Genomic DNA, 25829 nt, shown 5'->3' on the forward strand with positions numbered 1-25829 from the left:
TCTTCTCATAATCTTCTTGGTAAATACGTCGATAAAAAAATTATATTAAACCTCACACTTGAAGGTGTTCGGAGTTGGACGAGGAGGAGGACGAGGAAGACAAGGAGATGAAGGTGGACGAGGACTTGTGCTCGGTGAGTAAAACACTTTTATAATATTTGATGGAAATTGTAATTATATTTGATCCAAAATATTTCAAACTAGTCATGTTTACATTAAATTATTTCAATTCATTTTTCGCGCAAGCACATATTCAGTAGCTGTGAATAAGCTTATACAATTTATTCTACTATCAATTAATTAATTAATTATATTAATCCTTATACAATATTTTTGATGTGTTCCTATACTGAAAATATTTACATTACATTATTTCAATTAATTTTTCGCGCAAGCACATATTCAGTAGCTGTGAATAAGCTTATACAATTTATTCTACTATCAATTAATTAATTAATTATAATAATCCTTACACAATACTTTTGATGTGTTCTCATACTAAAAATATTTATTACTATTCCAGGTATAACCCGAGGTGGTTGGCGGTGGTTGGAGGTGGTCGGAGGTGGACGAGGTGGACCAGGAGGAGGACGAGGACCAGGAGGAGGACGAGGAGGAGGCGGGGTGGGTCGTGGGAGAGGACGGGCGGGGGAGGGGGAGGGAAGGGGCAGAGGTGGGCGGGGAAGGGGGTGAGGTGGGATGGGAAGGGGCGGGGAAGGGGGAGGGGAAGGGGAAGGGCGGGGGCAGGGGAGGGGGATGGGGGATGGGGGAGGGGGAAGGGGGCAGGAGGGAGGGAGGGAGGGAGGGAGGGAGGGAGGGCTGGGGAGGGCGGGAGGGCGGGCGCGGGGGGGGGGGGCGGTTCTGCTCTATTAACTCCAACGGGTTCGAACTGACATCCACCCTCCCCGGCCCTCCCGCCCTCCCGCCCGCCCTCCCGCCCGCCCTCCCGCCCTCCCGCCCTCCCGCCCTCCCTCCCTCCCTCCCTCCCTCCCTCCCTCCCCCTCCCCCCCTTCCCCTTCCCCTTCCCCTCCCCTACCCCCTTCCCTTCCCTTCCCTCCCCCTCCCCCGCCCGTCCTCTCCCACGACCCACCCCGCCTCCTCCTCGTCCTCCTCCTGGTCCTCGTCCTCCTCCTGGTCCACCTCGTCCACCTCCGACCACCTCCAACCACCGCCAACTACCTCGGGTTATACCTGGAATAGTAATAAATATTTTTAGTATGAGAACACATCAAAAGTATTGTGTAAGGATTATTATAATTAATTAATTAATTGATAGTAGAATAAATTGTATAAGCTTATTCACAGCTACTGAATATGTGCTTGCGCGAAAAATGAATTGAAATAATTTAATGTAAATATTTTCAGTATAGGAACACATCAAAAATATTGTATAAGGATTGATATAATTAATTAATTGTTCAATAATTTAATAAATTGTATAAGCTTATTCACAGCTACTGAATATGTGCTTGCGCGAAAAATGAATTGAAATAATTTAATGTAAATATTTTCAGTATAGGAACACATCAAAAATATTGTATAAGGATTGAAATAATTAATTAATTGTTTAATAATATAATAAATTGTATAAGCTTATTCACAGCTACTGAATATGTGCTTGCGCGAAAAATGAATTGAAATAATTTAATGTAAACATGACTAGTTTGAAATATTTTGGATCAAATATAATTACAATTTCCATCAAATATTATAAAAGTGTTTTACTCACCGAGCACAAGTCCTCGTCCACCTTCATCTCCTTGTTCTTCCTCGTCCTCCTCCTCGTCCAACTCCGAACACCTTCAAGTGTGAGGTTTAATATAATTTTTTTATCGACGTATTTACCAAGAAGATTATGAGAAGATTATAAAGTAATAGAAATTTTATTAGCGTACTGACAGCTACTGAATTTCGGCTTGCGCGAAAAACGAATTGAAATAATTTATCGTAAACATGAACCAGGAACCACGGATCGCTTATCGTGGAAGTCGAGAAATTTTATTAGCGGACTGACAGCTACTGAATTTCGGCTTGCGCGAAAAACGAATTGAAATAATTTATTGTAAACGTGAACCAGGAACCACGGAGCGCTTATCCTAGAAGTCGAGAAATTTTGTTAGCGGACTGACAGCTACTGAATTTCGGCTTGCGCGAGAAACGAATTGAAATAATTTATCGTAAACATGAACCAGGAACCACCGATCGCTTATCGTGGAAGTCGAGAAATTTTATTAGCGGACTGACAGCTACTGAATTTCGGCTTGCGCGAAAAACGAATTGAAATAATTTATTGTAAACGTGAACCAGGAACCACGGAGCGCTTATCCTAGAAGTCGAGAAATTTTGTTAGCGGACTGACAGCTACTGAATTTCGGCTTGCGCGAAAAACGAATTGAAATAATTTATCGTAAACATGAACCAGGAACCACCGATCGCTTATCGTGGAAGTCGAGAAATTTTATTAGCCGACTGACAGCTACTGAATTTCGGCTTGCGCGAAAAACGAATTGAAATAATTTATTGTAAACGTGAACCAGGAACCACGGAGCGCTTATCCTAGAAGTCGAGAAATTTTGTTAGCGGACTGACAGCTACTGAATTTCGGCTTGCGCGAAAAACGAATTGAAATAATTTATCGTAAACATGAACCAGGAACCACCGATCGCTTATCGTGGAAGTCGAGAAATTTTATTAGCGGACTGACAGCTACTGAATTTCGGCTTGCGCGAAAAACGAATTGAAATAATTTATTGTAAACGTGAACCAGGAACCACGGAGCGCTTATCCTAGAAGTCGAGAAATTTTGTTAGCGGACTGACAGCTACTGAATTTCGGCTTGCGCGAGAAACGAATTGAAATAATTTATCGTAAACATGAACCAGGAACCACCGATCGCTTATCGTGGAAGTCGAGAAATTTTATTAGCGGACTGACAGCTACTGAATTTCGGCTTGCGCGAAAAACGAATTGAAATAATTTATTGTAAACGTGAACCAGGAACCACGGAGCGCTTATCCTAGAAGTCGAGAAATTTTGTTAGCGGACTGACAGCTACTGAATTTCGGCTTGCGCGAAAAACGAATTGAAATAATTTATCGTAAACATGAACCAGGAACCACCGATCGCTTATCGTGGAAGTCGAGAAATTTTATTAGCGGACTGACAGCTACTGAATTTCGGCTTGCGCGAAAAACGAATTGAAATAATTTATTGTAAACGTGAACCAGGAACCACGGAGCGCTTATCCTAGAAGTCGAGAAATTTTGTTAGCGGACTGACAGCTACTGAATTTCGGCTTGCGCGAGAAACGAATTGAAATAATTTATCGTAAACATGAACCAGGAACCACCGATCGCTTATCGTGGAAGTCGAGAAATTTTATTAGCGCAGTGACAGCTACTGAATTTCGGCTTGCGCGCGAAACGAATTGAAATAATTTATCGTAAACATGAACCAGGAACCACCGATCGCTTATCGTGGAAGTCGAGAAATTTTATTAGCCGACTGACAGCTACTGAATTTCGGCTTGCGCGAAAAACGAATTGAAATAATTTATTGTAAACGTGAACCAGGAACCACGGAGCGCTTATCCTAGAAGTCGAGAAATTTTGTTAGCGGACTGACAGCTACTGAATTTCGGCTTGCGCGAAAAACGAATTGAAATAATTTATTGTAAACGTGAACCAGGAACCACGGAGCGCTTATCCTAGAAGTCGAGAAATTTTGTTAGCGGACTGACAGCTACTGAATTTCGGCTTGCGCGAAAAACGAATTGAAATAATTTATCGTAAACATGAACCAGGAACCACCGATCGCTTATCGTGGAAGTCGAGAAATTTTATTAGCCGACTGACAGCTACTGAATTTCGGCTTGCGCGAAAAACGAATTGAAATAATTTATTGTAAACGTGAACCAGGAACCACGGAGCGCTTATCCTAGAAGTCGAGAAATTTTGTTAGCGGACTGACAGCTACTGAATTTCGGCTTGCGCGAGAAACGAATTGAAATAATTTATCGTAAACATGAACCAGGAACCACCGATCGCTTATCGTGGAAGTCGAGAAATTTTATTAGCGGACTGACAGCTACTGAATTTCGGCTTGCGCGAAAAACGAATTGAAATAATTTATTGTAAACGTGAACCAGGAACCACGGAGCGCTTATCCTAGAAGTCGAGAAATTTTGTTAGCGGACTGACAGCTACTGAATTTCGGCTTGCGCGAGAAACGAATTGAAATAATTTATCGTAAACATGAACCAGGAACCACCGATCGCTTATCGTGGAAGTCGAGAAATTTTATTAGCGGACTGACAGCTACTGAATTTCGGCTTGCGCGAAAAACGAATTGAAATAATTTATTGTAGATCTGGGAGGTTGAGAACCCGGTACTCGAAATACGTAGCGGACCCGAAGCGCGGGATCCGAGAGGTTGAGAACCCGGTACTCGAAATTTGCGGAGCGCGACTCTCATCCGTCCGCTCTACTGCGCGGTTGTTTCCCGACTGAGGAATTCGACTAGCTGATTTTGAATTGGTGACGTCACTTTCTGAACATCCGACATCCGAACTCTGGTTTCGACCTTTAATACTATGTATGATGATGTATGATGTATGATGTATGATGTACGATGTATGATGATATGATATGATGTATAATGAGTTTAGTTTTCACATTTCATACAAGAAATACGCACTTTATCTGTCCTGCCGATTCCAGACTCAAGCGGCCAGGCCCTTCGATGGTCAGCCGTTGACTGAAGATATATCCTTCAGTTAACGGCTCAGCTGATAACGCTGCCGTTCTGCGACAGTTGGATGATGAAAAATTTTGCTCGTATCTTTCAAATGTGTGTTAAAGTACACTCGAAGTGTTAAGAAGCTTCGTTCTTTCTCTCCCTATCACCTTTTTAGGTCTTTAAATCACTACGCAGTGTTAAATACCGTCTCATATACGAAGCATCCATTTCGTCTCGTTCAAAATTAGCGCATCCGTGATGTATTACAGTTACTCTGAATTTTTTTCCATCCGAATACTTTACGAAAAACAATTCTGCTCCTCCACCCAACGCAGATACTTCACTTGCGACCAGCTAAAACAGCGTTTCGATTCTATGCCTATGAAAATTCAAGATCGAGAGAGCAAATGAAAAGTTGTTGGAATAATTTTGAATATTAGTGTTATGGGATACATCGAGCGCGTGTCGAATAGAATCCCATTTCGAAATGAATAATTCTTCTCTTTTCATATCATAGCTAATCTAGTAATATAGGTAAATAGGATGGTTGGAGGTGTTCGGAAATGGTAGGACATTCCAAAGTTAAAGTCGACGATGATCCGGTGCATCAATTTTATCGTTACAGATTTTCGTTTTCCACGAGGCATAGAATATTCAACAACGATAATGCAGTCCTTAAAATTCATCATTCATCTCTGTCTGGAAAGCTAATTCGCAAGGCGTGGTATTCTAGATATGTCATAACTAAGCTAGCGGCACGTGTTTGCATTATTAGAAAAATACCCGTACTCTACATACACTGTTTCTAATCTTTTGCTACATTTGGTTTAATCCCCATGCTTCCACAGCACGAATAGTCGGAAATGTTTTTCATTATCCATAATAAAATAAAAGAAGTAACAAAGCTTAAATTTATTGTTAAAGCTCTAATGAATACATCAAACTGCGGTCGAATTCATTTATTATTTGCACATGACCTCTGTATATTTGATAAATTATTCCTAAATACATTGAAACATATGTATTTGTAATGAAATATCATGCAATGGGCTGTGTAAACTATAAACTATAATTTCTATCAAATTGCTGCTTTTATGTCAATAGGGCTTTGAGACTCAGTCAAGTTGGATCTCGATTTTTGCCATCGTATGTAGGACATTGGGTTACAAGAACAAATGCGAATTACGAAAAACTCCGTATTAGAGATAAGGATATCTTAGTTCAAGTATACCTATACACAGAAATCCGTATGTGAATATACTAAAACCTCTGTGTTTATTGTAAAAATCTAGTTTTAAGCATGTGTATATATGTATATACACATGCATAAGTATACATATACATATACATATACATGTACATAAATAATTGCCAAGAAATCAGAAACACTCACAGCTTGTCGCAAATAGAGTAAAACATAAGGTTAATAATATACAAATTACACAAGCGCACCATAAAACGTGGCAAGGGTAATCCTAGTGTAGTGATTGTATAAACTGAAGAAATATACATTTACATATACATGATATAAATTAATAGATTAGAAAAGAGTATCTAAAGAGCTTATCTAATTCCGATCTTGTCACAATAGATCATTAACATAATCAATATACGGTTAAAGTTGTATTAGCTACATTCACTATTAGAGATAATATTTTTTATCCATTTTTATAGTTAGTTAATTTCTTTCAAAATCTTTAACATTACAGAAAGTAGGTACGTTGCCAGACCTTATATACCAACAATAAATATTCATGGAGGCTATATTCATAAATACTTACAAAAGTAAGCTAATATTAATAATAATAATACTCAGCTATTAAAGTTTCGCTGAGCGCTCCGACCAAGGATTCCATTTCACCGAGAAGCTCTGTTAATTGGCCAGTTGACAGCTGACGCAGTTCTGAAATCAATTGTCAACATGAAATTCCAACTTCAATCAAGACCGTGCAAACATAGATGTTTTGATACAAATGAAGACAAGGCGATATTAGTATACAAGTTATGAATTTTTGATCTTATTACTTTCTTCGTAGAATGGTGATCCTAGAACCTCCTTACTTCTTTCCAAAGTTTCATCCACATCCAGTAGAGATCCTTCGGAGTCAGCAGACCGTTCCATTGACGGACTTTCCTGCAATGCGGAATATTAAAAATTAGTTATATCTTGCAATTACAACGTTGAAGAAAAATGGTTAAGATATAAACGCCAGTTAAGAAAGTTCCTGACTAAAATTACTCTGAGTAAATAATATGATTTAAAAACAGCAGAAAAAGGCGGCAGGGTGTGGTAGGAGGTGGACGGAGATGGTTGCGGTGTTTGGCGGGGGCAGGAGGGGGTAGGAAGTGTTTGGCGGTGGTTGGAAGTGAGCGGCGGTATTCGAGGAAGTCGAGGACGACGAGGATAACGAGGCGGCGGAGGAAGAAGAGGACGGGGACGAGGTGGACGAAGAGGACGAACGTGGTCGGAGGTGGGAGGAGGTGGTTGACTACTTCTGATACTATATAATTCTTCTCCTGATCCTACACCTACTCTTGATCCTTCTCCTATTTGTACTTCTACTGCTACTCCTACTCCTTCTGATCCTACTCCTATTCCTACTCCTGATCCTACTCCTGATCCTGATCCTACTTCATCAAATATTATAAAAATATTATTCTCACCGTGCACAAATCCTCGTCCTTCTCGTCCATCTTGTTCTCCTCGTCTTCCTCGTCCTCCGAGAGTCGAGTTTCACGAGGTAGTGGACCTGGAGCGCAAAAAATACGGAGCGCTTGTCCTGGAAGTCGAGTTTCACCAGGTGGGCCACCTGGAGCGCTCGTTCCTGAAAGTCGAGTTTCACCAGGTAGTGGACCTGGAGCGCAGAAAATACGGAGCGCTTGTCCTGGAAGTCGAGTTACACCAGGAAGCGGCCCCGGAGCGCAGGAACCAGGAAGTAGAGAACCCGGTTCTCGAAATCTGCGGAGCGCGATTCTCATACGTCCGCTCTACTGCGCGGTTGTTTCCATACTGAAGAATTCGGCTAGCTGATATTTCGAGAAAAGAAATTTTGGGTGACGTCACTTTCTAAACATCCGAACGTCCAAACTCTGGTTTCGATCTCTCATACTATGTATGATGCATGATGTACAATATGACATGATGTATAATGAATTTCGCTTTCACATTTCAGACAAGAATTATGCACTTCATCTTTCCTGCCGATTCGAGACTCAAGTGACTAGGCCCTTCGATGGTCAGCCTTTGACTCAAGATATATTCTTCACTTAACGGGTCAGATAATAACGCTGCCGTTCTGCAACAGTTGGATGATACAATTTTTGCTCGTACCTTTCAAATGTGTATTAAAATACACTCGAAGTTTTAAGAAGCTTCGTTCTTTCTCTCCCTACTAAAAAAAAAAAAATCTAGAACACAAATATTCTAGAAAGGGTCATTCAAATCAATTCTGATCATGGGATGAAAATTACTGTGAATTTTCAACATTGCCAAGGTTGCATGGATAAGATTTTTTCGTGAAAATTGCTTGAAAGAACTGTTAGCCAATCTTTGCGATGTTCTTGCGAGTCAGGAAACAAATTTCTCACCTTCGACAAGCTTTAACAATGTGGAGCGATGTTGAGATTAAATGTTAACGTGGGTAATAGGGATTACAAATAGTTATGTACAGAAATGTTTTTATTCTTAAATTATGCACAAATTGCAATCAATACAAATTTATCTGAAACAAGCAAGTTGGGGGATATCTCAGTTATTTTTTAAGATGGTTCTCAGCTACCTAGACAATAGTTGGGTTATTGCGGTAGCACTTTTGTTAGGTATCAATCTGGTACATCAGATTGCCGTGCGTTGTTATTTGATCATGTATATATATATTTTTTTTTTTTTGCAAAATCCATGAGACACGTCCGATTAGTTGTTGTCATATCCGGAAGAATTTGGTCAACTGTTTCAAATTGATTACCAATTTGAAACACCTGGCCATATCTATATCATAGCTCAGTATAATAAAGCTAGTTTATTTGTTCAGACATCCACATTTTTGACTAAGTAGTATTATAGTAATAAAAGTATGCGCTAAGTCTGCACTTCAGCTAGATATTATAAAACACGTATCTTAATCATTTCTTTTTTTGCATCTCATACATAGATATCACTAAGTATATATGCTTACTTTCATTTTAAATCAAATGGGGAAACAATGCAGAAATGAACTCTGTACCAAATGCTATTACTTGATATAATATGCTTATATTGTAGTAAAAATAAACGACTAAATTACTAAGTGTGATGGGAAATAAAACCAACCCCTTTGTGCGCACCTGTTTGCTTTTTTCTTAATCTTGTTTTTTTTTTTTTCTTCTTCTTCTCAACTAAACAGGCCGCTTTAACGTTCTTCAAGATATTAATTAGCACTCAGCGTTGAAACATAAAAATCTAGTATTGTTAAGTAACTATACAGACTATTTATTGAAAAAAAAACAACCAAGAACTCAATCTCAGCAGGAAAGAAACATGACACCATTGGCAACACAGCAAAACCGAAATCACAAGCTGCTGTCATCGATTCTTTAGAATGGACGAAATACTTATACCGCTATTTTATATTCAATTTTTCCAAGTGTTAGGAGGCAAACGTGTAACATACTTCATATTGATTATTACAGTATAAAAAAACGACTGAGCATTTTTTTTAACGTGTAATCAATCATGTAATTTATGCAGAAGTATAATAAAACCCAGAGGCAGATGGTGTACGCGGTTGATGAATCTATTTTTGCCAAGCGACAGCACGATTTATAGTAGAGTACAGCTGGTTTTACACACGATTAAACCAATTAACAAGATGTTAGAATCGTTAAAGTATGGATTGTGGTAAGTTCAAAATACTAGCATTCGTTTTTTATTGTTTGTCTACAAATGAAAATTTTGTATTTGTTCACGTAGTAGGTAAGGTACTACCAATCGTTATGTTTCAATAATAGCTGATACAATGTAATACTCGGTATAGAAAAAAATTGAAAAACAAAATAACTTGTATTCTCATTGCACTAAATATCATTGTCATTGAGCCATATTTGGTATTTCACCTTATTTTGCGTTATTAACGAGGAGCACGATTTTTGAGTTTTTTTTTTACAAAACTTACTTCAAACTACTTTGATTTTCAATTTTGCGAAAACAACAATATATTCGAAGATAAATATGAAAACGAGCATAGCATAAGAGTAAAGCCGTATAAAAACATTCAACCACGTGAATTTGAATTTTTTTATTGACTTTCAATGAAACATTGAACTTTACTCTACCAAACTATAGTTTAACTGTATTAGAAGTTGGTAAAATTGAGGATATAATTATTAAGTTCAAACTTTATATCTAACTCCTGAAACAGGTTTTTTCAAAACAAAATTTGAAGATTATGTGAGTTTCAATCGCCATTCATTTTGTCTCAAGGATTAATTGAGTAATAGCATTGATCTCTTTTGACTTGAACGTGATATGCGAATAACACGTCAACTAAAAATACGGACTCACACGTTTCACATATTAGGAGTAATAGATAAGCAAAGAATTTATTTTTCCATAAAGTAATAGGTACGTCACGTAACTATGCCTTGTGTGAAACGTTATTTTATACACGCACAATTCATTGTCGCGAGTAAAATAAACTCCATTGTAAAGAAGCTTGAGGTAATGAAAGATAACAAATAAAAAAAAAATTAAAAAAAACCATTCTGATTTGAGTAAGCGTGAAACTTACATGCCAAATTTTATATGGCATGTTATAACGAAATATCAAATTAACATGGGTATTATGAATTCTAACGTGATTGAACTGGTTAAGAATAAACGTGATGGAGATATATATGTTCATAAGGAAATTGACGAACAACCTCCAAAAAACCAGTTTTCAGTGTATTTGAAAAATTCTTAAACCCCTCTGGAAGTACTATTAAATAATACGACCATAGTGGTATAGTGTCTTGGATCTTGATATATAAAAATGAGGCACAGTTTTACGATCACCATCATTAATTTTTGCTTCTACTATCTCCCAATCATGAGAGCGTCCAGATATTCAAGTATGATAGTATTGGTTTTCTTTTCCTTTACTATCATTAAACTAAACCATGCATGGGTATTAATATGTGCCCTTAAAAAAATTCTTTCGTAAGGAGAATGACACTTTCTTCTTAAACAAGTCATATTCTTATCGGTAGCAAACAGTCTTAACAACGAGCATAGGTTAATCACGTCGTCTTCCATAATTACGTAGTCCTTTTGGGTGTATGCGTCATGTAGTGTACTGGTATCAACAGCTTCTTTTTAGATACAGGCTGATTTCAACTATATTTATAGATAGCTTAGCCACTAGTACCGTTGACCATGGCCTCTTTCGGCTTGCTATTAGGCGCCATACGGGAATGACGAGGTCGGGGTTCTCTCTGGCTCTTCGGCCCTTGGGAGTTTGAATTTGATACAATCACATCATTAGCCGGAGTTCCCTCCTTACTTGTCAAAGTTGACTGATCACTTGGCCCAACGTTGCTACCTAAATGAATACCAATGTCACCTTTTAGCACCATTCGCTGGGGGTTACATTTCTATTTAAAAATTGTAAGATTAATAATATGTGGGATATCGCTGAAACATCGGTGAGAAAGAAATAAGAGCATTGCAAGATGGAAGGTAAAATATAACATCAAGATGGTCTGAAGATGTTACGTTTTTCTTCTTCTACACTGCTCGGCAGGTCTTCGTGACTGTAGCTTGGGTCCCAGAATAAGAAAATATACTCAACTTATTTCAGTTTAAACAATAATCGAATCAGGAAGTCGACTCAACCATTAAAAAAAATGGTGACACCTATATACCTGCGGAAAATCGATATGCTGCCCTTTTCTCTTCGTTGCAACGGCTATGATATAGAGTAACTGCAATTTTGATAGCGTTCTATTTTCCAAATATTGAATATGTGACAATCTAGCAGACACGAATAACTTTTACATAAACCCCATATGATCCCGATGAATCGCCTAGATACAGGCGAAACACGGCGACAATTACCTTTCGGATTATTTGCTGGTGTAGAGCTGCGCTGTCGAGAACGTCTCGGTCTCCTTCTCCTCATGCCTCGTGATCCTCCCTCCACACTTGATACTGATTCTACACACATACAAACCATTGTGACCATCTCCCTTTTTATTCAACATGTTTTTATTTATACGAGGATGTGTTTTCAAAGTATTTTTTAGTGTTTCAGCGAAAATTGCATATGCGTGGTTAATTATTCTTCAGAATAATTGAGGAAAAGCGAAATTTTAAAGTGCATAAGTTAGTAGCGTGCGCCGTGTTAAAATAAATATAAGAGACAGTGTTAGATGGTCACAAGTGTTTGCCCCACACCCCATGCTGCTCGCAAAGTAATTTTAACGTCAATTCACTTATCTATGTAGCAGATAAAAGGCTGACGTTGAAAATATACACTCATTTCATTTATCTAAATTTTACCTCTATCAATACTTGAAACGTCTTGACTGTCAAGGACAGTATCTTCATCATCTGTCATTCGGCGACGATCGTCTCTACGATCTCGGCGTTGAGACGGAGGTCGTCCTTGTCTACTACCCATGTATCCGGAATTCCCGGAACCACCTTGACCTTGGTGCCCCCCTCTCATCGACGAATCCCTCATGCGATCCTCGCTACCATCCAAAGTATCACGACGAGATCCTGAAAATATTTTTAAAACACCACATGAGCAGATTTATCAATTAAAAACTGTAAAGATGCAATCACGTGTTAAACATTGATGTTTATGCATCGAAGAGCCGAGAACTGCAATATACTGAATAAAAACTGCGAAGGAAGGGATTTAATGCAGGGCATGTTCTTACTTGTTCACTGTGAATTCCAACGACGGTGTTAAGTCGGTGGTTCAAACTTCAGGTCAAACGGGAATATCGTTAAACATGGGTAATGGAGATATGAACAGTATAGTCAAAAATTATTGCTCAAACAATTGAAATTGAAAAGTGCTTTCAAGCTATGCAAGGTACTTGTCTCTATTCGATATGAAGAGATTGGGAATGTCAAAATTCGAGAGGTTTGTTCCCAACCGTAAGAGAAAAAAGTTGACCTTGTATTACATTCACAAGCATGAAATGTTTTATGCAAATACTCACACAAGTGGTGCAATGCACGAAAGTCAAACGTGTCAGATAATCATCGACAGCTTTTGAACGTTTCATATCAGGCTATTGCCAGAAGAAAGTTTCATTACTATATGCAATGTTAATTCTAAACTAGTTAGTCATAATTTATTTCTAGATAATAAAAATTTACCCTAGAAATATATTTATTACAAGACGGAACACATGAAATACTGCGCAAAAGAAACAGTACAAAAGGTTTTGGTTTAATTCTATTTAACCCAGGAACAATTCTTCAATAACATAGATTGAAAGGTGACAAATCGTGTATATAAAAATTGTAACACCTTGAGATTCGAGAACAGCGTCCACTACCCAATTACGTAACGACGATAACAACAATGCTTAACCGAGTGTAAGATTGGAAAGTGTAATAATGGAACAATAAGAGAAGAGCGCAATAAGAAAGTGGCAACTATGGACGAGCAGAGGTGAGAAAAGGAACCAATTTCAATACAAAATCTGAAACACCGTGTAAGGTGATTTTGCTACTGATACTCATACCAGTTATTCCAACTTAATGTAAAAATCAGTCCCGTTAAAATCATGACGGAAGTAATGATTGTTAGAAAGTTAGATAAATCTGGTTGAACGAACAGTAGTATTGTAAAAGGGGAACTATTATCATTTAGCAGTAACATGCCCCTTTTCTCTTACAGGCTCATAACCACGGCAACCTCTACGACCTCGCTTCGAAATATGTTCTACATTGTTGATATAATCGGTAATAGTGTTACCAGCGTTGTGTCTGATCGAGGCCCTACCCCTCCCGCGTCCTCGGGATGGACCACCTCTGTTGGGACGGCCGCCTCCCCCATCTTCAGGCCCGGATCCCATGCCTCGTCTTTGGGAAGGAAAACTAGGCATTGGTCCAGTTGTCGAACCATGCATACTCCGCAACTGTTGGTCTATTTCTAGTTTTTCCTGTCTGAGTTGTTCCACCTCCTGTAATCAAATATTGGCAGTATTATAGCTGTGAATGATGATTTACTTCCAAGAACCAATCGAATGTTTACAGTTTAATTCTTTTCAAAACTCAATATATGTACCAAAAATTAGTAAATGCACGTGTGTAAATTATACCTTCAGGTGTGCCAAGTGATACTCAAGCAGGACCTTAGCATTAGCTATGCTTTCGACTGTGCCAACAAATACAAAAGGAACTTGACCCTCTTCGCGAGGAATCGTGGGTTGAGGCTCATTGTCGCCCTCGATTTTAACCCGGACCTAAAATTTAACAGAAAACAAAACATAATTATATAAATTATACATACCAAATTTGATATTTCAGATTGGAGGAATTCCTTTCTACATAGAGAATGATGATTTTAAACTCAGATGTCAGTAATATCATACGTAAGACAATTACACAGGTGAGATATTACACAAAACCGATGATTTCGACAACAGTGAAATATGTTGAGAAAAAAGATTGTAGTAACTTTAAGTCAACATACCAAGTTTCTACTGAAATTTTCAGTCTACGATATTCACGTAAGGATGCGTCATATTCAAACTTATCATCATCAAAATTTGACTCACTACAAAAATTGTAATACCTTGAGATTTGAGGAGAATGTCGACGTATAAATGACATCATGCCAATTCATTTGGAAGTTTAAAGTATTGCACAAAAGATGGTGAATTATTCAGAAAAGCTAATGCACTAATCAGTGATAAAAATAAAGCAGACAAATGTAAAATATTCAAAGATGTTCACGATAAAATAAAATTGATGTTACTTTCAGTTTATTAGTCATTTTAATTACACATTACAATTGTGATTGCCCATTGAAATAGTCAAACCTTGATCTATCTAATGACTTAAAAGCGCATAAATCAAGCACAAAATTTAGAAAAAAGGAAATATATCTTCTAGTGTTAACAATAGTCGAGACTTTGAATAAATTGTATCACACAAAGTCTGTAAAAATGAAAAATATTATTTTTATCATACCATCAGTAATGTTATCCAGGATAAGATACAATCTAAAAATGAGCTGTTATCAATTACAATGATCAATTTAGGAAATATAATTGCAACATTTGTATTTAAAAACTTTTTAATTCTCCATGGTCACATCAAAGATTGATATACAATACTTATGACTTGCAATACATAATTTTTTTCCGTTTTATAATCAAATGACTCATAGTCAATAATGTGTTTGATTCAATGAAATTAATACCATATCGTGTAAACATTGAATATCCAAAATGCTAGAACAAAATAAATATTATCCACAAATGTATACTTCAACAAATTCAGACCTTAGCATTTTCACAAGTTTACTACTTACCATTGTAGGAAAAAAAATTCCATCGATATTTTTTAATATGAAGTTGGAAAAAAAAGACTACCAAATTTTTTTTATGCTCAACTGCTTGAGACAGATCCTTACGTGAAAATAGGAGATTTTGCTAAATAATTTAGCCAACGGTGAGGTTTCCTAGAACTTAATAAAAATGATGGTTGTTATCTACTCAATTGAAGTGAATGAGAATCCGAAGTGTAATTTTATATTGATACTCTACTTTAGTTTTGTCTAAATTCACATTTAAAGCCAAACAAATATAGAACCCACGAATAAAGTAAAAATTTAAACGATACAGGATACGTGTAGAATTGCTTTGAATTATTGTATAATGACCCAGTAGTAGTAAATGGTTGATGCAGTATCCAAAAGATGCTACTCTACAGCAATTACTACTTGAATTCGAACGATCCAATCTTTTCACAGGGAGAAAAAAAGGTTTCATTATCAAGCCAACATATGAAATTCAACAACTTGTAATTTGCTGTTACGTGTATTGATTACACCTGAGTCTTGATAATCACTGAATATTACATGGTTTTCCAATAAATGTATAAAATGACCAACTTTATGGATAAATATTTGACTTGAATAGGTTGCGACTGAAGATAATTACATGCCATCTGGCCATGTGGAAACATATAATGAATAAATATTAAATGTATGCAATGAAAGGAGAATAATGATTAATATAGCTGTTATGTGTGATATATGAATCGCTTGAATCAACCGAAGTATCTTGCAAACAATAGGCATTATTTCAATAAATAATCAAATTTTTTCGATAAAGAAAGGTAAATAGCATCGAAAAACACCATAAATTAACAATATTATTGTTGATTATGCAATTTCAAAAATGAAGCTGGCCCAAGTGGTTCATGTAACATTCACATATGATCTGTTTTTTTGTTGATTCTTTTTTTCTTTCGTTTTCTTTTTCTGAAGGAAGGTGGAAGCTCCAGTTGGATAAGGTTGAGATGAGACAAAGACACAAACAGTGTAAGATAATATACTTACTCTATCAGTATGTACATTCCCACTCGAGCCAGATGTTATCTACCGAGAACAAACAATGCAAGTATATCACGCATAACATCACCCCGTAAATCTATAATTTGTGCTCACATGACAAATTGGCTGGACGCATTTGTTTACATTTTTTTTCTTTTTTCTTTGCTTTGTTTTTACAACCGTCAAATGGAGAAACAAAATTTGGCCAAACAATAAAATTTGATCGCTTAACAAAGAATGAGTTTACATTGGTTTTCTTCTGATGATTCTCTTTCTTCACATAACGATTGGTTTGTCATTTGACCACAAAATAGTATATAATATGTATTTCGAGCTGAACAACATTTTGACAAATTGTAGAAATTACTCATTAAATTGAGCAAAAAAAAAAAAAAAAAAAAAAAAAAGACATCACTTTTTTTACTACCAATGTGTGATAAATGTCTCAGCGATTTAATGCTTACAGACACAGGATTTACGGTCCTAAATATTTCGTCATGTTCAAAATAGGACGCGTATATTATCATATTCTGTGTGATACTGATTCACTTGCGCGTCTCGAAGTATTGATACAGTTCACAGGACATTGTACAGTTAAATAATATTGGTCAATCCATTATCACCCGCAACAATGAGGTGTGAAATATATTCAGTACGACTAGATGTAAAGAAAGTAAAGTTCATTCACCACGTGGCAGTATCCCAAATGAAAGATTTGTTGAAACTGGCGACCTACCACTTGGTTGAACACGAAAAAATACTGTACGACGTAAAATGTGGCATTGCAAGAAAATTCGTTTTATAATAGGTACAACATTTTATGTCAAAATTTTAGCATTTACTACCGGGAAGTGCATACATGATGCAGAAATTTTTTTGATCAGTCTCAATTTTACCGTAATAATGAAATTTAAAACATCAATTTCTTTGCTGGATTAGATATTTCAAAATTAATATTATTCGACGAAAATGAAACTTAATCTAAATATCATTAAATCAAAGGTATACAAGTATAAAGATTCTAAATATTTATAAGGCTATTTCAACAAAACGATAGTTGAACTTTTGAAAAAATTTTTATAAGGTACATAATCAGAGTACAAAAAAATTATGGCAGACAATTGTACTGTGGTTCAAGGTGCTTCTGGTTTGGTGGGTCTTCATTCTTGCATCTCGAATGTAACCTTTAATAATACATGATCGTTTTTTACCTTCATTCTTGGATCTGTTCAGTAATATCTAGACCAGAAACTTTCAACAGGTAAAAATTGACAAAAATACCTATTTAATGGAGAGAAAATTTTCGATCAAGACGAATTAATTTTGGCAAAAATTGCAACTTTTGACACATGGCAAAGTATTATAATTAATGATTTATTTCACTTACCTGCTTGTCCTTGATCTTAATTCTATAATCACCAACAACGTAATATTGATTGTACAGTAAAATCAAGTGCAAATTGAAATCCGAAACTTGTATTACAAAAAAGTGGTATTAATTTTGTTAGATACATCTATAAACTACTCTCGTAAGTAAAACTTTACCGGCAGAGTGGATGCATTTAAGCATTACCATAAAACGTCTAAGAGTGACCTTTACACCCCATTTCGGAATCTTTGTCAACGATAATGTTGCATATATCTGTATAAAAGTTAACTTGCAATCACTCCCACAATGACATTTAATCAGCTTGGTAGTAATCATAAGCGGTTTAAATTTGTTACAGAATTATAACACAGAGAACAGTCTCAAACGGTAAAATTACGCTGATTCTGAAATTAGCAATGGGAGCTGAAATTTTGAGTTTATGCCACATTTTAGTCTTAGAAATGAAAATGGATCAGTTTAAAAATTATTAAAATAATAAAATACCCAAGGTACGTTTAGATGACGCGACATTTGCATACTACATTGCACGCATCTGGAAGATGAAGTGACCCGAGATAATATGCGCAGCAATGGTCTGCGTGCATAAATTGTTTAAATGTACCTTGGGTTATCAGTTTGCAATAGAAAAATGTAGAGAAGATAATCTGACGAATTTGTGTCTGCTTACAGACGAGTAATTCATGTTCGGTATTGATACTAGTCTACTGAATAAGCTACAACAAAACAGTATGCCTCATATCACATTCGTTTTTTAACGTAAACTGGTTTTTCGAATGTAGGTCAATATTTTCCATGAAATAATACGCGTGTGATAACATGAGTAGTTCGATTGTTTTGCATGTTTTGTGTTTGTATATACATAGTGATTACCTCATGGCCACATGGTCTAACGTGCATGCGCTAAAATTCTAATAATGCACGTTAGACCATTCGACTGTTGGCTAATTACTCTGTATAATCAAATGCATGCATCAGATGTATTGTTTATCATGAAAATTTATATGGGTTGTCAATGTTTATAACAGCATTAGCACAACAGAGATTCAAAGCACAAATGAACCTTGTAAATAATACAAAATTTGTCAAAATATCGTAGTAAGAAACATGTGTAAGATGGAATTGAGTATTTATATTTGAATTGTATAAAGCGATGTTCGATAATCTATTTTGGCACAGTGAAACCTAGTCATAAGAAATTTACTGGAATGTAGTTTCCACAGCAAGGATAAACATACTTTTGCGCGTATCACTTGGACCTGCAAATGTGCAGCCAATTGCGGGAGGTGCAGAAATATCTTAGACCAAATGCAGGCACAGCCTTGGAAGGCAAGAGGAAAAACTTTCAAGTTCTATGGCAGAGACCGTTTTTACAATTTCAGTTTCACTGCACTACAACTTTCAAGTAGACAAGAAACCTAGTTTTCAAAATTCCATCCTACTTTATGATAGCTGCGCAGTTCTAAGAGCACGTGCGAGTTTAACAATCATAAAAGAAATTGAAATTCTGCTTACCACACCACTTTTGTCTACAATTTCCTGTATGATGCGACCGTTTTTTCCTATAACCTTCCCCACGAGAACGCGAGGAACTTGTATGGACTCCTCGCTGTATTCCAGCATAGACCGCGCCTTCTTCACAGCTTCGTGCGTCTGCAATACAGATCAAAGTGATTATTAGTAACATCAATTATAATCAACCAAACTATTCAATGCGAATCTAGCTATTCCTTGAACAATTTATGCTAACTTTGTGTGTTTACCTCTCCATAAATTTTGAAGGTACACGAGTTTTCCTCTAGCTCTATGTTGGTGATTCCTTCAACTTTTCTGGCCTGTTGTATGTTGGCTCCATGAGCACCAATCGCGAGTCCCATCAAGTCTTCTCGCACATTGAACTCGTCTGTATACCTGAAAAATTTCAAATTATATATAGTACTTCACTGATAAAACGTAGAAAAAAACTGTAACACAATTTTTAAGTCCTCACGTAATCGGATTCATAATCATGCCTGATAGTAATTATTAACAATAGTGGAGTAATCGAAAAAATTAAGTTTTATAATTCAAAATTCCGATGCATGACCACTATCAGTATCTTAGGATTTACACCCAACTCTACAAAAAAATGTTATGTAGCTGCAAAAACTTCTCTTCATGTCCGTGATTTGAAAAAATTAAATAATTGCATGTAAATGACGTGAATTATTTCAAAAGATAAACTTTTAGTCAATACTATAGTTTTGAAGCTGCAAATTTGGATCAGTCCTGAAACGTTTAGTTGTGTTTTGAAAAAGCTCGTTGATCATATTTGAGTAGGTCAGAATTCTGAAATTTTATGATACGTAAGAAATATATCTGCAACTTTAACAACCAGATTTACTAAGCGCAATGATGTTAGAAAACACATAAAATACCATGCAATTTCGGGATGTTTAGTAAAAGAGAAAAAGAAATTCAATTCTACTATCGTCAACATGTTTATGAATGGAACAAGATAAAATTAATCAAAATATGCTGTCTGTTTGGAAATTCATCGATGATCATCAACACCATCGATTTAAATATACTTTAACTAATGACTGCATAAATTCATACGATTTCCTAGTGGTCAAAAATATCGAATAAGTTTTCATTTACACTGTTTTATATACTTGTTGGCGATAGTTGCAAATTCATCAAAGGCTTTGATAATTTCGAGAAGCTATCAAATACTTCATCAAATAGTAAATAGACAAGAAAAGAGGATATGAAATATAATTTTTCCTACAATAGTTCTACGTAGCACACATGTAATAAATGTTTCTGTTACTAACATTAAATTGAATAAAATTATAGGTGTCATCACTTGTTAAAATTACTTGTATCACGATAATACAAAATCTTGCTCAATGCTGATACAAAACTAATATCCTGATACTCTTATTACGAAGAAATAAGACCTGATAAATGTGTTCTGTATTAGTTTTATTAATATGTGGCATGAGCTTATTTTTTGTATTAAAACTAAATTGAAGTTCATAAAGCTAGAATATGACTATTACATAGAAAATTTTTGGGAATGGTACAGAAATAGTTTGTTACTTTCAACTTCTCGCAAGTTTTACGCTATATATCAGTGTTTCTCAAACGTTGGCAGGTTTGGATATTTTTTTGTCTTTTACTCTTACACGTTCTTCGACAGAAAAACTATGAATCTACTATTGGTAAAGTAGAAAAGTAAATGTGAAAAACTAGAGAGTGGCAGCAGATGCTAAATATATGTATATGTAAATACCAGCACACAAGGTAGATCATTCAATCACATAGGACATAAACAGCATCTAATTTGTCAACTGAAAATATTTGTTTGCGTTTGTGCGTGTATGTTGAAGCATATGATTGTGATGACTGATCTACACGTCGTTGCATGCACATCGATAAAGTAAAAGACTTCTCATCTTTAAAAATCTTTTTTTTAAATCTTTATGATGCAGTGATATAACATGTTATACAATAATCTAACTTATGTCTAAGCCACGCCACTGTGATCTCACCTTGAATTCGTTCTCACTCCTGCCTCAAAGTTTGAGACACGCTGATATATAAAGTTTGAAGATCTAAATTTGCTGAAATGAGAAAGAAACCCTGATGTAACTCAATGGAAATAACGAACGAACGGTGACTCTGTTCTTATTTTATTTTTACCATACTGTCTGTATGCAGTTGACTAACTATAATAAAATGATCTTTATGATATGTGTGTGTAATGACCCATAGGTGGATATTTGTAATAAGTATTATTTTTTATCTGATGCAATATATAACGATAGAAATGTTCAAAATATTTTTACAGTGATGTAAAGAGAAAACTGAATAAATATTACTTTGGCGAAATGTATGCACTATATTTTATATGCTTTCTATCCTTGTGTACTTGTATGAAAATAGTTGCAAAAACTTCCAAGACTTAACAGTGGAGCAATATTTCCATATTCGCACTGTAGACAATCTTTGTACTAGAAAATGGAACTGGAAATATCAATGAACCTTCATTTCCAGTGGTTACAACAAACCGTAGTCAGTGATGGGATTTTGCATTACTTACAGAGCAAATACATATTAAGTAACTGGTTTTACAGTACCAAGATAAAATAGTCAAAAATGTATACGAATTTGTGAATAGTGTTGCTGAATATCAGATTCTGTATGAAAAGCCTTTTCAGTCAACTCCCAGAACAGATCGTGATTCTCGCTAATACGGCGTAATTTAAATAATCAGATTAAAATAAATTATGTCAGTTTCTGAATTCACTCTGTTATATACTCTGAGTCGTGTACTAAATTCGCAATTTTAAAAACAATTACAGACAATTCACAAAGAAACATCTGTTCAACAAATTTTGCATATTGCCATTGTACGACTGCATTACCTGTAAGTAGTAATATTGGCAGAAGTATCATTCTGTAATCTAAAGCGCATGCTATTTTCGGAATGAGACAATATGAATTTATATTTGACATTGTCTGTATGGAGTAATTGAGTGAGGATACTTTCAGAGTTATGGGAAAAACGACGATTCCTTAAGCTATTCGTACAAAATCATTTTAAACAACACGATGCGAAATCGAAAATAAGAACCTCTGAAAAGTTGTTGGCATATCGGGAGGAATAATTATTTAGATAATTTCAAAATGTAGACACTTAAAGTAACAACATTGGTGTTATGAATATGGCATAATTATCGCTATTATCCTTAGAATATTAGATTTGTTCATCATGAATATTGTACATGTATTTTCAACAAGTGAGACACTACACTGTGGCTGTTTCTCTAATACGAAACATACGTAAGTGGTCGATGAAAGACTAATTAGTTAATTAGTGAACTTTACATACTCATGATTGACCCGTCCTAATACCATTTCTTGATTCAAAAAACTTTGTATAGGTGTTAATCGACAATTTCACACAAGCTAAAAAAAATTGGGAATATCCTATACAGCACCAGTTAGTACTTATATATATTAATAATATTAAGTTTGCTGAAATTTGATGCTGTCAAAATTTCTGAACATTACATCCTTAATTGTGCAGGCAACAGACAGGATGGTAAGGAGTATTAGTGTGCAGAAGGGCGCTAGCAGGTGAAGAGTTCCACATTTTCGTACCGTTATTGGGAATAAGAAACAAAAGAAAAACCATCATATTTTAAAAAATCGCATAACTTACCCGCCACTGGTTTGCAGTTTAGTAGATTCAAGTTGACGTGCTGCCTCTTCTGTTCTTTTCAGTAGTAAAACCTACAAGTAAGAAAGAGATCAATTTATTATTCGAAATTTTTATAATTATTATAAAACAATAAAATTATTCTGGAACCCAGAGTACGGGAATTTCAATAATATTATCAAATTTCGCGTAAGATTCCAAGTTGAAGGGTTAAGCTTACCTTTTGTGATAAATTACGGAAGTGCATGTCCTGTAGCATGGCACTATGTCGGCGTGTGTTTTCACTACGGGAGATGGCCAGCAATACTCCCCTATCAGGCACGTATCGGCACACAGCAGCTTCTATCGCCTTTTGAAATTCCTTATGTGCATTATCCATTTTTGCACTGCGATGTGAAGAAAATCTAATTAAGGTTAACTTACAACTTGAAAATCCATCCAATCACTTGGTTAAACATTTTTAAAACAAGCGAACACGAGTTTAAAGTTGCGCGTGACTTTTCACTTGGTGTACTTTTTGGTCTACATAAATTTGGAAAAGACAATAAAGGCTGAATAAATAATTATTTGCAGCGAATGCACAAGACGTGACAGTAAGAAAATTTTCGTTATGACATTGGCATTTGAAATACTAGGTGGATTATTTATTGTCTTCTACCAAGATGTGCGATATTTTCAGTAATCACATGGATCAATGCGAAACCAAAAAATTGAATTTACTTTTACCGAAGACTAGTGTTAATCAAAATTTAAAAACTCACAATTCCCGCAATTCCTCAGGTACATCGATCTCAATTTTGTGGAAGGTGGTCTTGTCGATAGGTGGATTGGGATTTTTCGGCCTAAGTCTTTCACTGTTGACTATTTCTGTATATGTGTTCTCCCATCCTAGATATTCCACAACTAGAAATCCTCCCTTCATCATCTGAAATATTTTTGTCTCCAATGAACTTATTTGTCAAATTTTATCGCTTTGATTTATGCAGCTATTGATTTCACCTAAAATTTACTAAAATTAAAATCTTGGTGTTAAAGGTCTTATGAAATTGAAAAAGAAAAAGTGTAGCCAAAATCAGTAACACGAATCGAAGTAAAATCTTTACAAGTACATAAAGCGATTAGGTAGAAAAAAAGTTAAATTTTTTTGATAAATTCTTAAAAATCATCTTAGATGATTCGGCTACAGTTTTTACAGATTCTAGGACTTCCACGGAAATTCAACAATTACTGAATATTCTCTGTAATACGATACCATTGGACTTTTCTAAATTTTTCAACCTAATGTACATCCCAATAAATTATTATTACTAATCATTAGCAGTACGATATTTTTTGAAACAACAGACCTGGATAATGGCTTTCCACCACCCACAGGCTTCCTGGTCATTTGCCCTGGAGAACACTTCAATTTCTTGATGTTCTACAAATTCAGGCTTAGGGCCATCTTTGGGAGGTAGGCGTACTTGAGCAAAAGGAAACTTCGATTCAGGCTGCCAGCTGCAACGGATAATTCGTTTCTTATTGAAATAGTGCTAGAATTTTTTACACGTTCCTTTCTGAACTATTATTGCATAAAACCGCTAAGAATCAAATCATTCCTAATAATTCTTCGACATGATCAACTATATTAGACAAACCTATTTTCTCGGTATTCAATGCAGCCCAAAAACATGAAATTGCATTGCTAACCTCTACATGTGAGACTTTGAATTATATTTATTAATTAGGATGATCGATTCCTGAGCTGGAATACAATCCAAGAATGACTCACTTTTATCTCGAAAGAGTATAAAGAGCTATTCTGTTTAGTCGTATTTCTTGTAGAGATCAAACTAACCTAAAAATTCTTATGAATATTGGTTATGTATGTGACATTAATCATATTAAAATGAAATTTCCATAATTCTAATGTAAGCATAGGTCAAATTTATTTTCTACTTTTACATGGAAACAAAAATCTTTAAATCTATTTATAGTTTTAATCCTTCTCTTTATTTTGAGGTATGATTGTACAGAACCGTTGTTTGTGCAACAAAAGAGAATGTAAAAAAGTGATAATTGTAGACAACGAAATTATTCAATAAATGATAATAAATATCGTCTCTAGATTGTCAGTGAATAGTGAATGTTGAAAATGTGCAATAGATTGATACACTGAACGTGTGACTAGAGCGAGTCACAGAATTGGACCAAGATAATCGACTCGTTGAACTCAGCTTGTGAGAAATTGTTGATAGAAAAGTTTAGATCTAGATGATTTGCCATATAAACTGGTTGTAACAAAACGACAGACAGAGCTGATCGAAGAAGCAAACAATTTGTACTTACTCATTTTCAAAAGCTACTAAAACCTCTTCATCAAAGACATCAGTGACAAAGGCCTGAAACAGGAGGAAAAAAAATGTATTCACTGGTAGGCAAGCAAGGAAGAGAATGCAGTGCAAAGTTCGGTGTCGCGGGGTTGTATTTCGTCGGGGACCGGGCGAGATTCTATCAAACTGATTTGACGGCTGGATCAACAAGCGCTTCGAATTGTTCCCAGAGAATCGTAATATTGGAAATTGAGTTAATAAAACACATGCGAAAATCACGCCCTGTCAAATGAGACATGGCGTCGTAGGAAGCCGCGTTACTTCGACGACATTGAAAGCTCAGATTTCCATTAAGTACAAGCCTCCGAGGGGTGATATTATCACCATAACATGGCCCGATATTCCGAGGATTGATGTACCACACGACACCGTTACATTTTCATATACTTTTCACATAACAAACCTTATAATACGCTCCGTTTTCGCCGCATACTTCGACTGCGAGATCCTCCATCTTGCTTTTGTGTGACGGATCCTTTGGAGCAGGCATGCATGGTGGGAAATGGCCGATGGGTTCGAGGCTACGCGGCGTTCCGCCAATCAGATATCACCGAATCAAAATTCCCTGCTCTGAGTGGCTG

At 35.9% G+C, this 25829-nt stretch overlaps 1 protein-coding gene across 10 annotated transcripts; it reads right to left on the bottom strand.

Moving 5' to 3' along the window:
- Positions 1 to 9049: 9049 nt before the first annotated feature.
- LOC124300937 (synaptic functional regulator FMR1) lies at positions 9050 to 25791 on the bottom strand. Of its 10 annotated transcripts, none has more exons than XM_046755573.1 (15): positions 25652 to 25791; positions 25205 to 25257; positions 24223 to 24373; positions 23638 to 23801; positions 23097 to 23262; positions 22880 to 22950; positions 21204 to 21275; positions 19431 to 19578; positions 19183 to 19320; positions 16287 to 16325; positions 14038 to 14181; positions 13692 to 13899; positions 12254 to 12475; positions 11810 to 11908; positions 9050 to 11294 (listed from the first exon to the last, which is right to left on the bottom strand). In XM_046755573.1, the coding sequence occupies exons 1-15, from the start codon at positions 25736 to 25738 to the stop codon at positions 11107 to 11109; spliced, it is 1950 nt and encodes a 649-aa protein (XP_046611529.1). In that variant the 5' UTR covers positions 25739 to 25791; the 3' UTR covers positions 9050 to 11106. The 10 variants fall into 10 exon arrangements, with proteins under 10 accessions (XP_046611529.1, XP_046611443.1, XP_046611707.1 ...); XM_046755487.1 differs by having other exon boundaries at positions 23097 to 23280; XM_046755751.1 differs by lacking the exon at positions 16287 to 16325.
- Between the last annotated feature and the right edge of the window lie 38 nt (positions 25792 to 25829).

This window comes from Neodiprion virginianus, chromosome 1 (genome assembly GCF_021901495.1).
Source record: "Neodiprion virginianus isolate iyNeoVirg1 chromosome 1, iyNeoVirg1.1, whole genome shotgun sequence".
Taxonomy (NCBI): domain Eukaryota; kingdom Metazoa; phylum Arthropoda; class Insecta; order Hymenoptera; family Diprionidae; genus Neodiprion; species Neodiprion virginianus.

Bases quoted from the DNA above. Each gene is read 5' to 3' on its own strand.
- LOC124300937 (XM_046755487.1), bottom strand. From the start codon at position 25,738: ATGCCTGCTCCAAAGGATCCGTCACACAAAAGCAAGATGGAGGATCTC. The intron at 19,321-19,430 runs GTAAACACACAA...TCTGTATTGCAG, and splicing joins CCTTCAAAATTTATGGAGAG to ACGCACGAAGCTGTGAAGAA. The intron at 14,182-16,286 runs GTAAGTATATTA...GTTAAATTTTAG, and splicing joins GGAATGTACATACTGATAGA to GTCCGGGTTAAAATCGAGGG.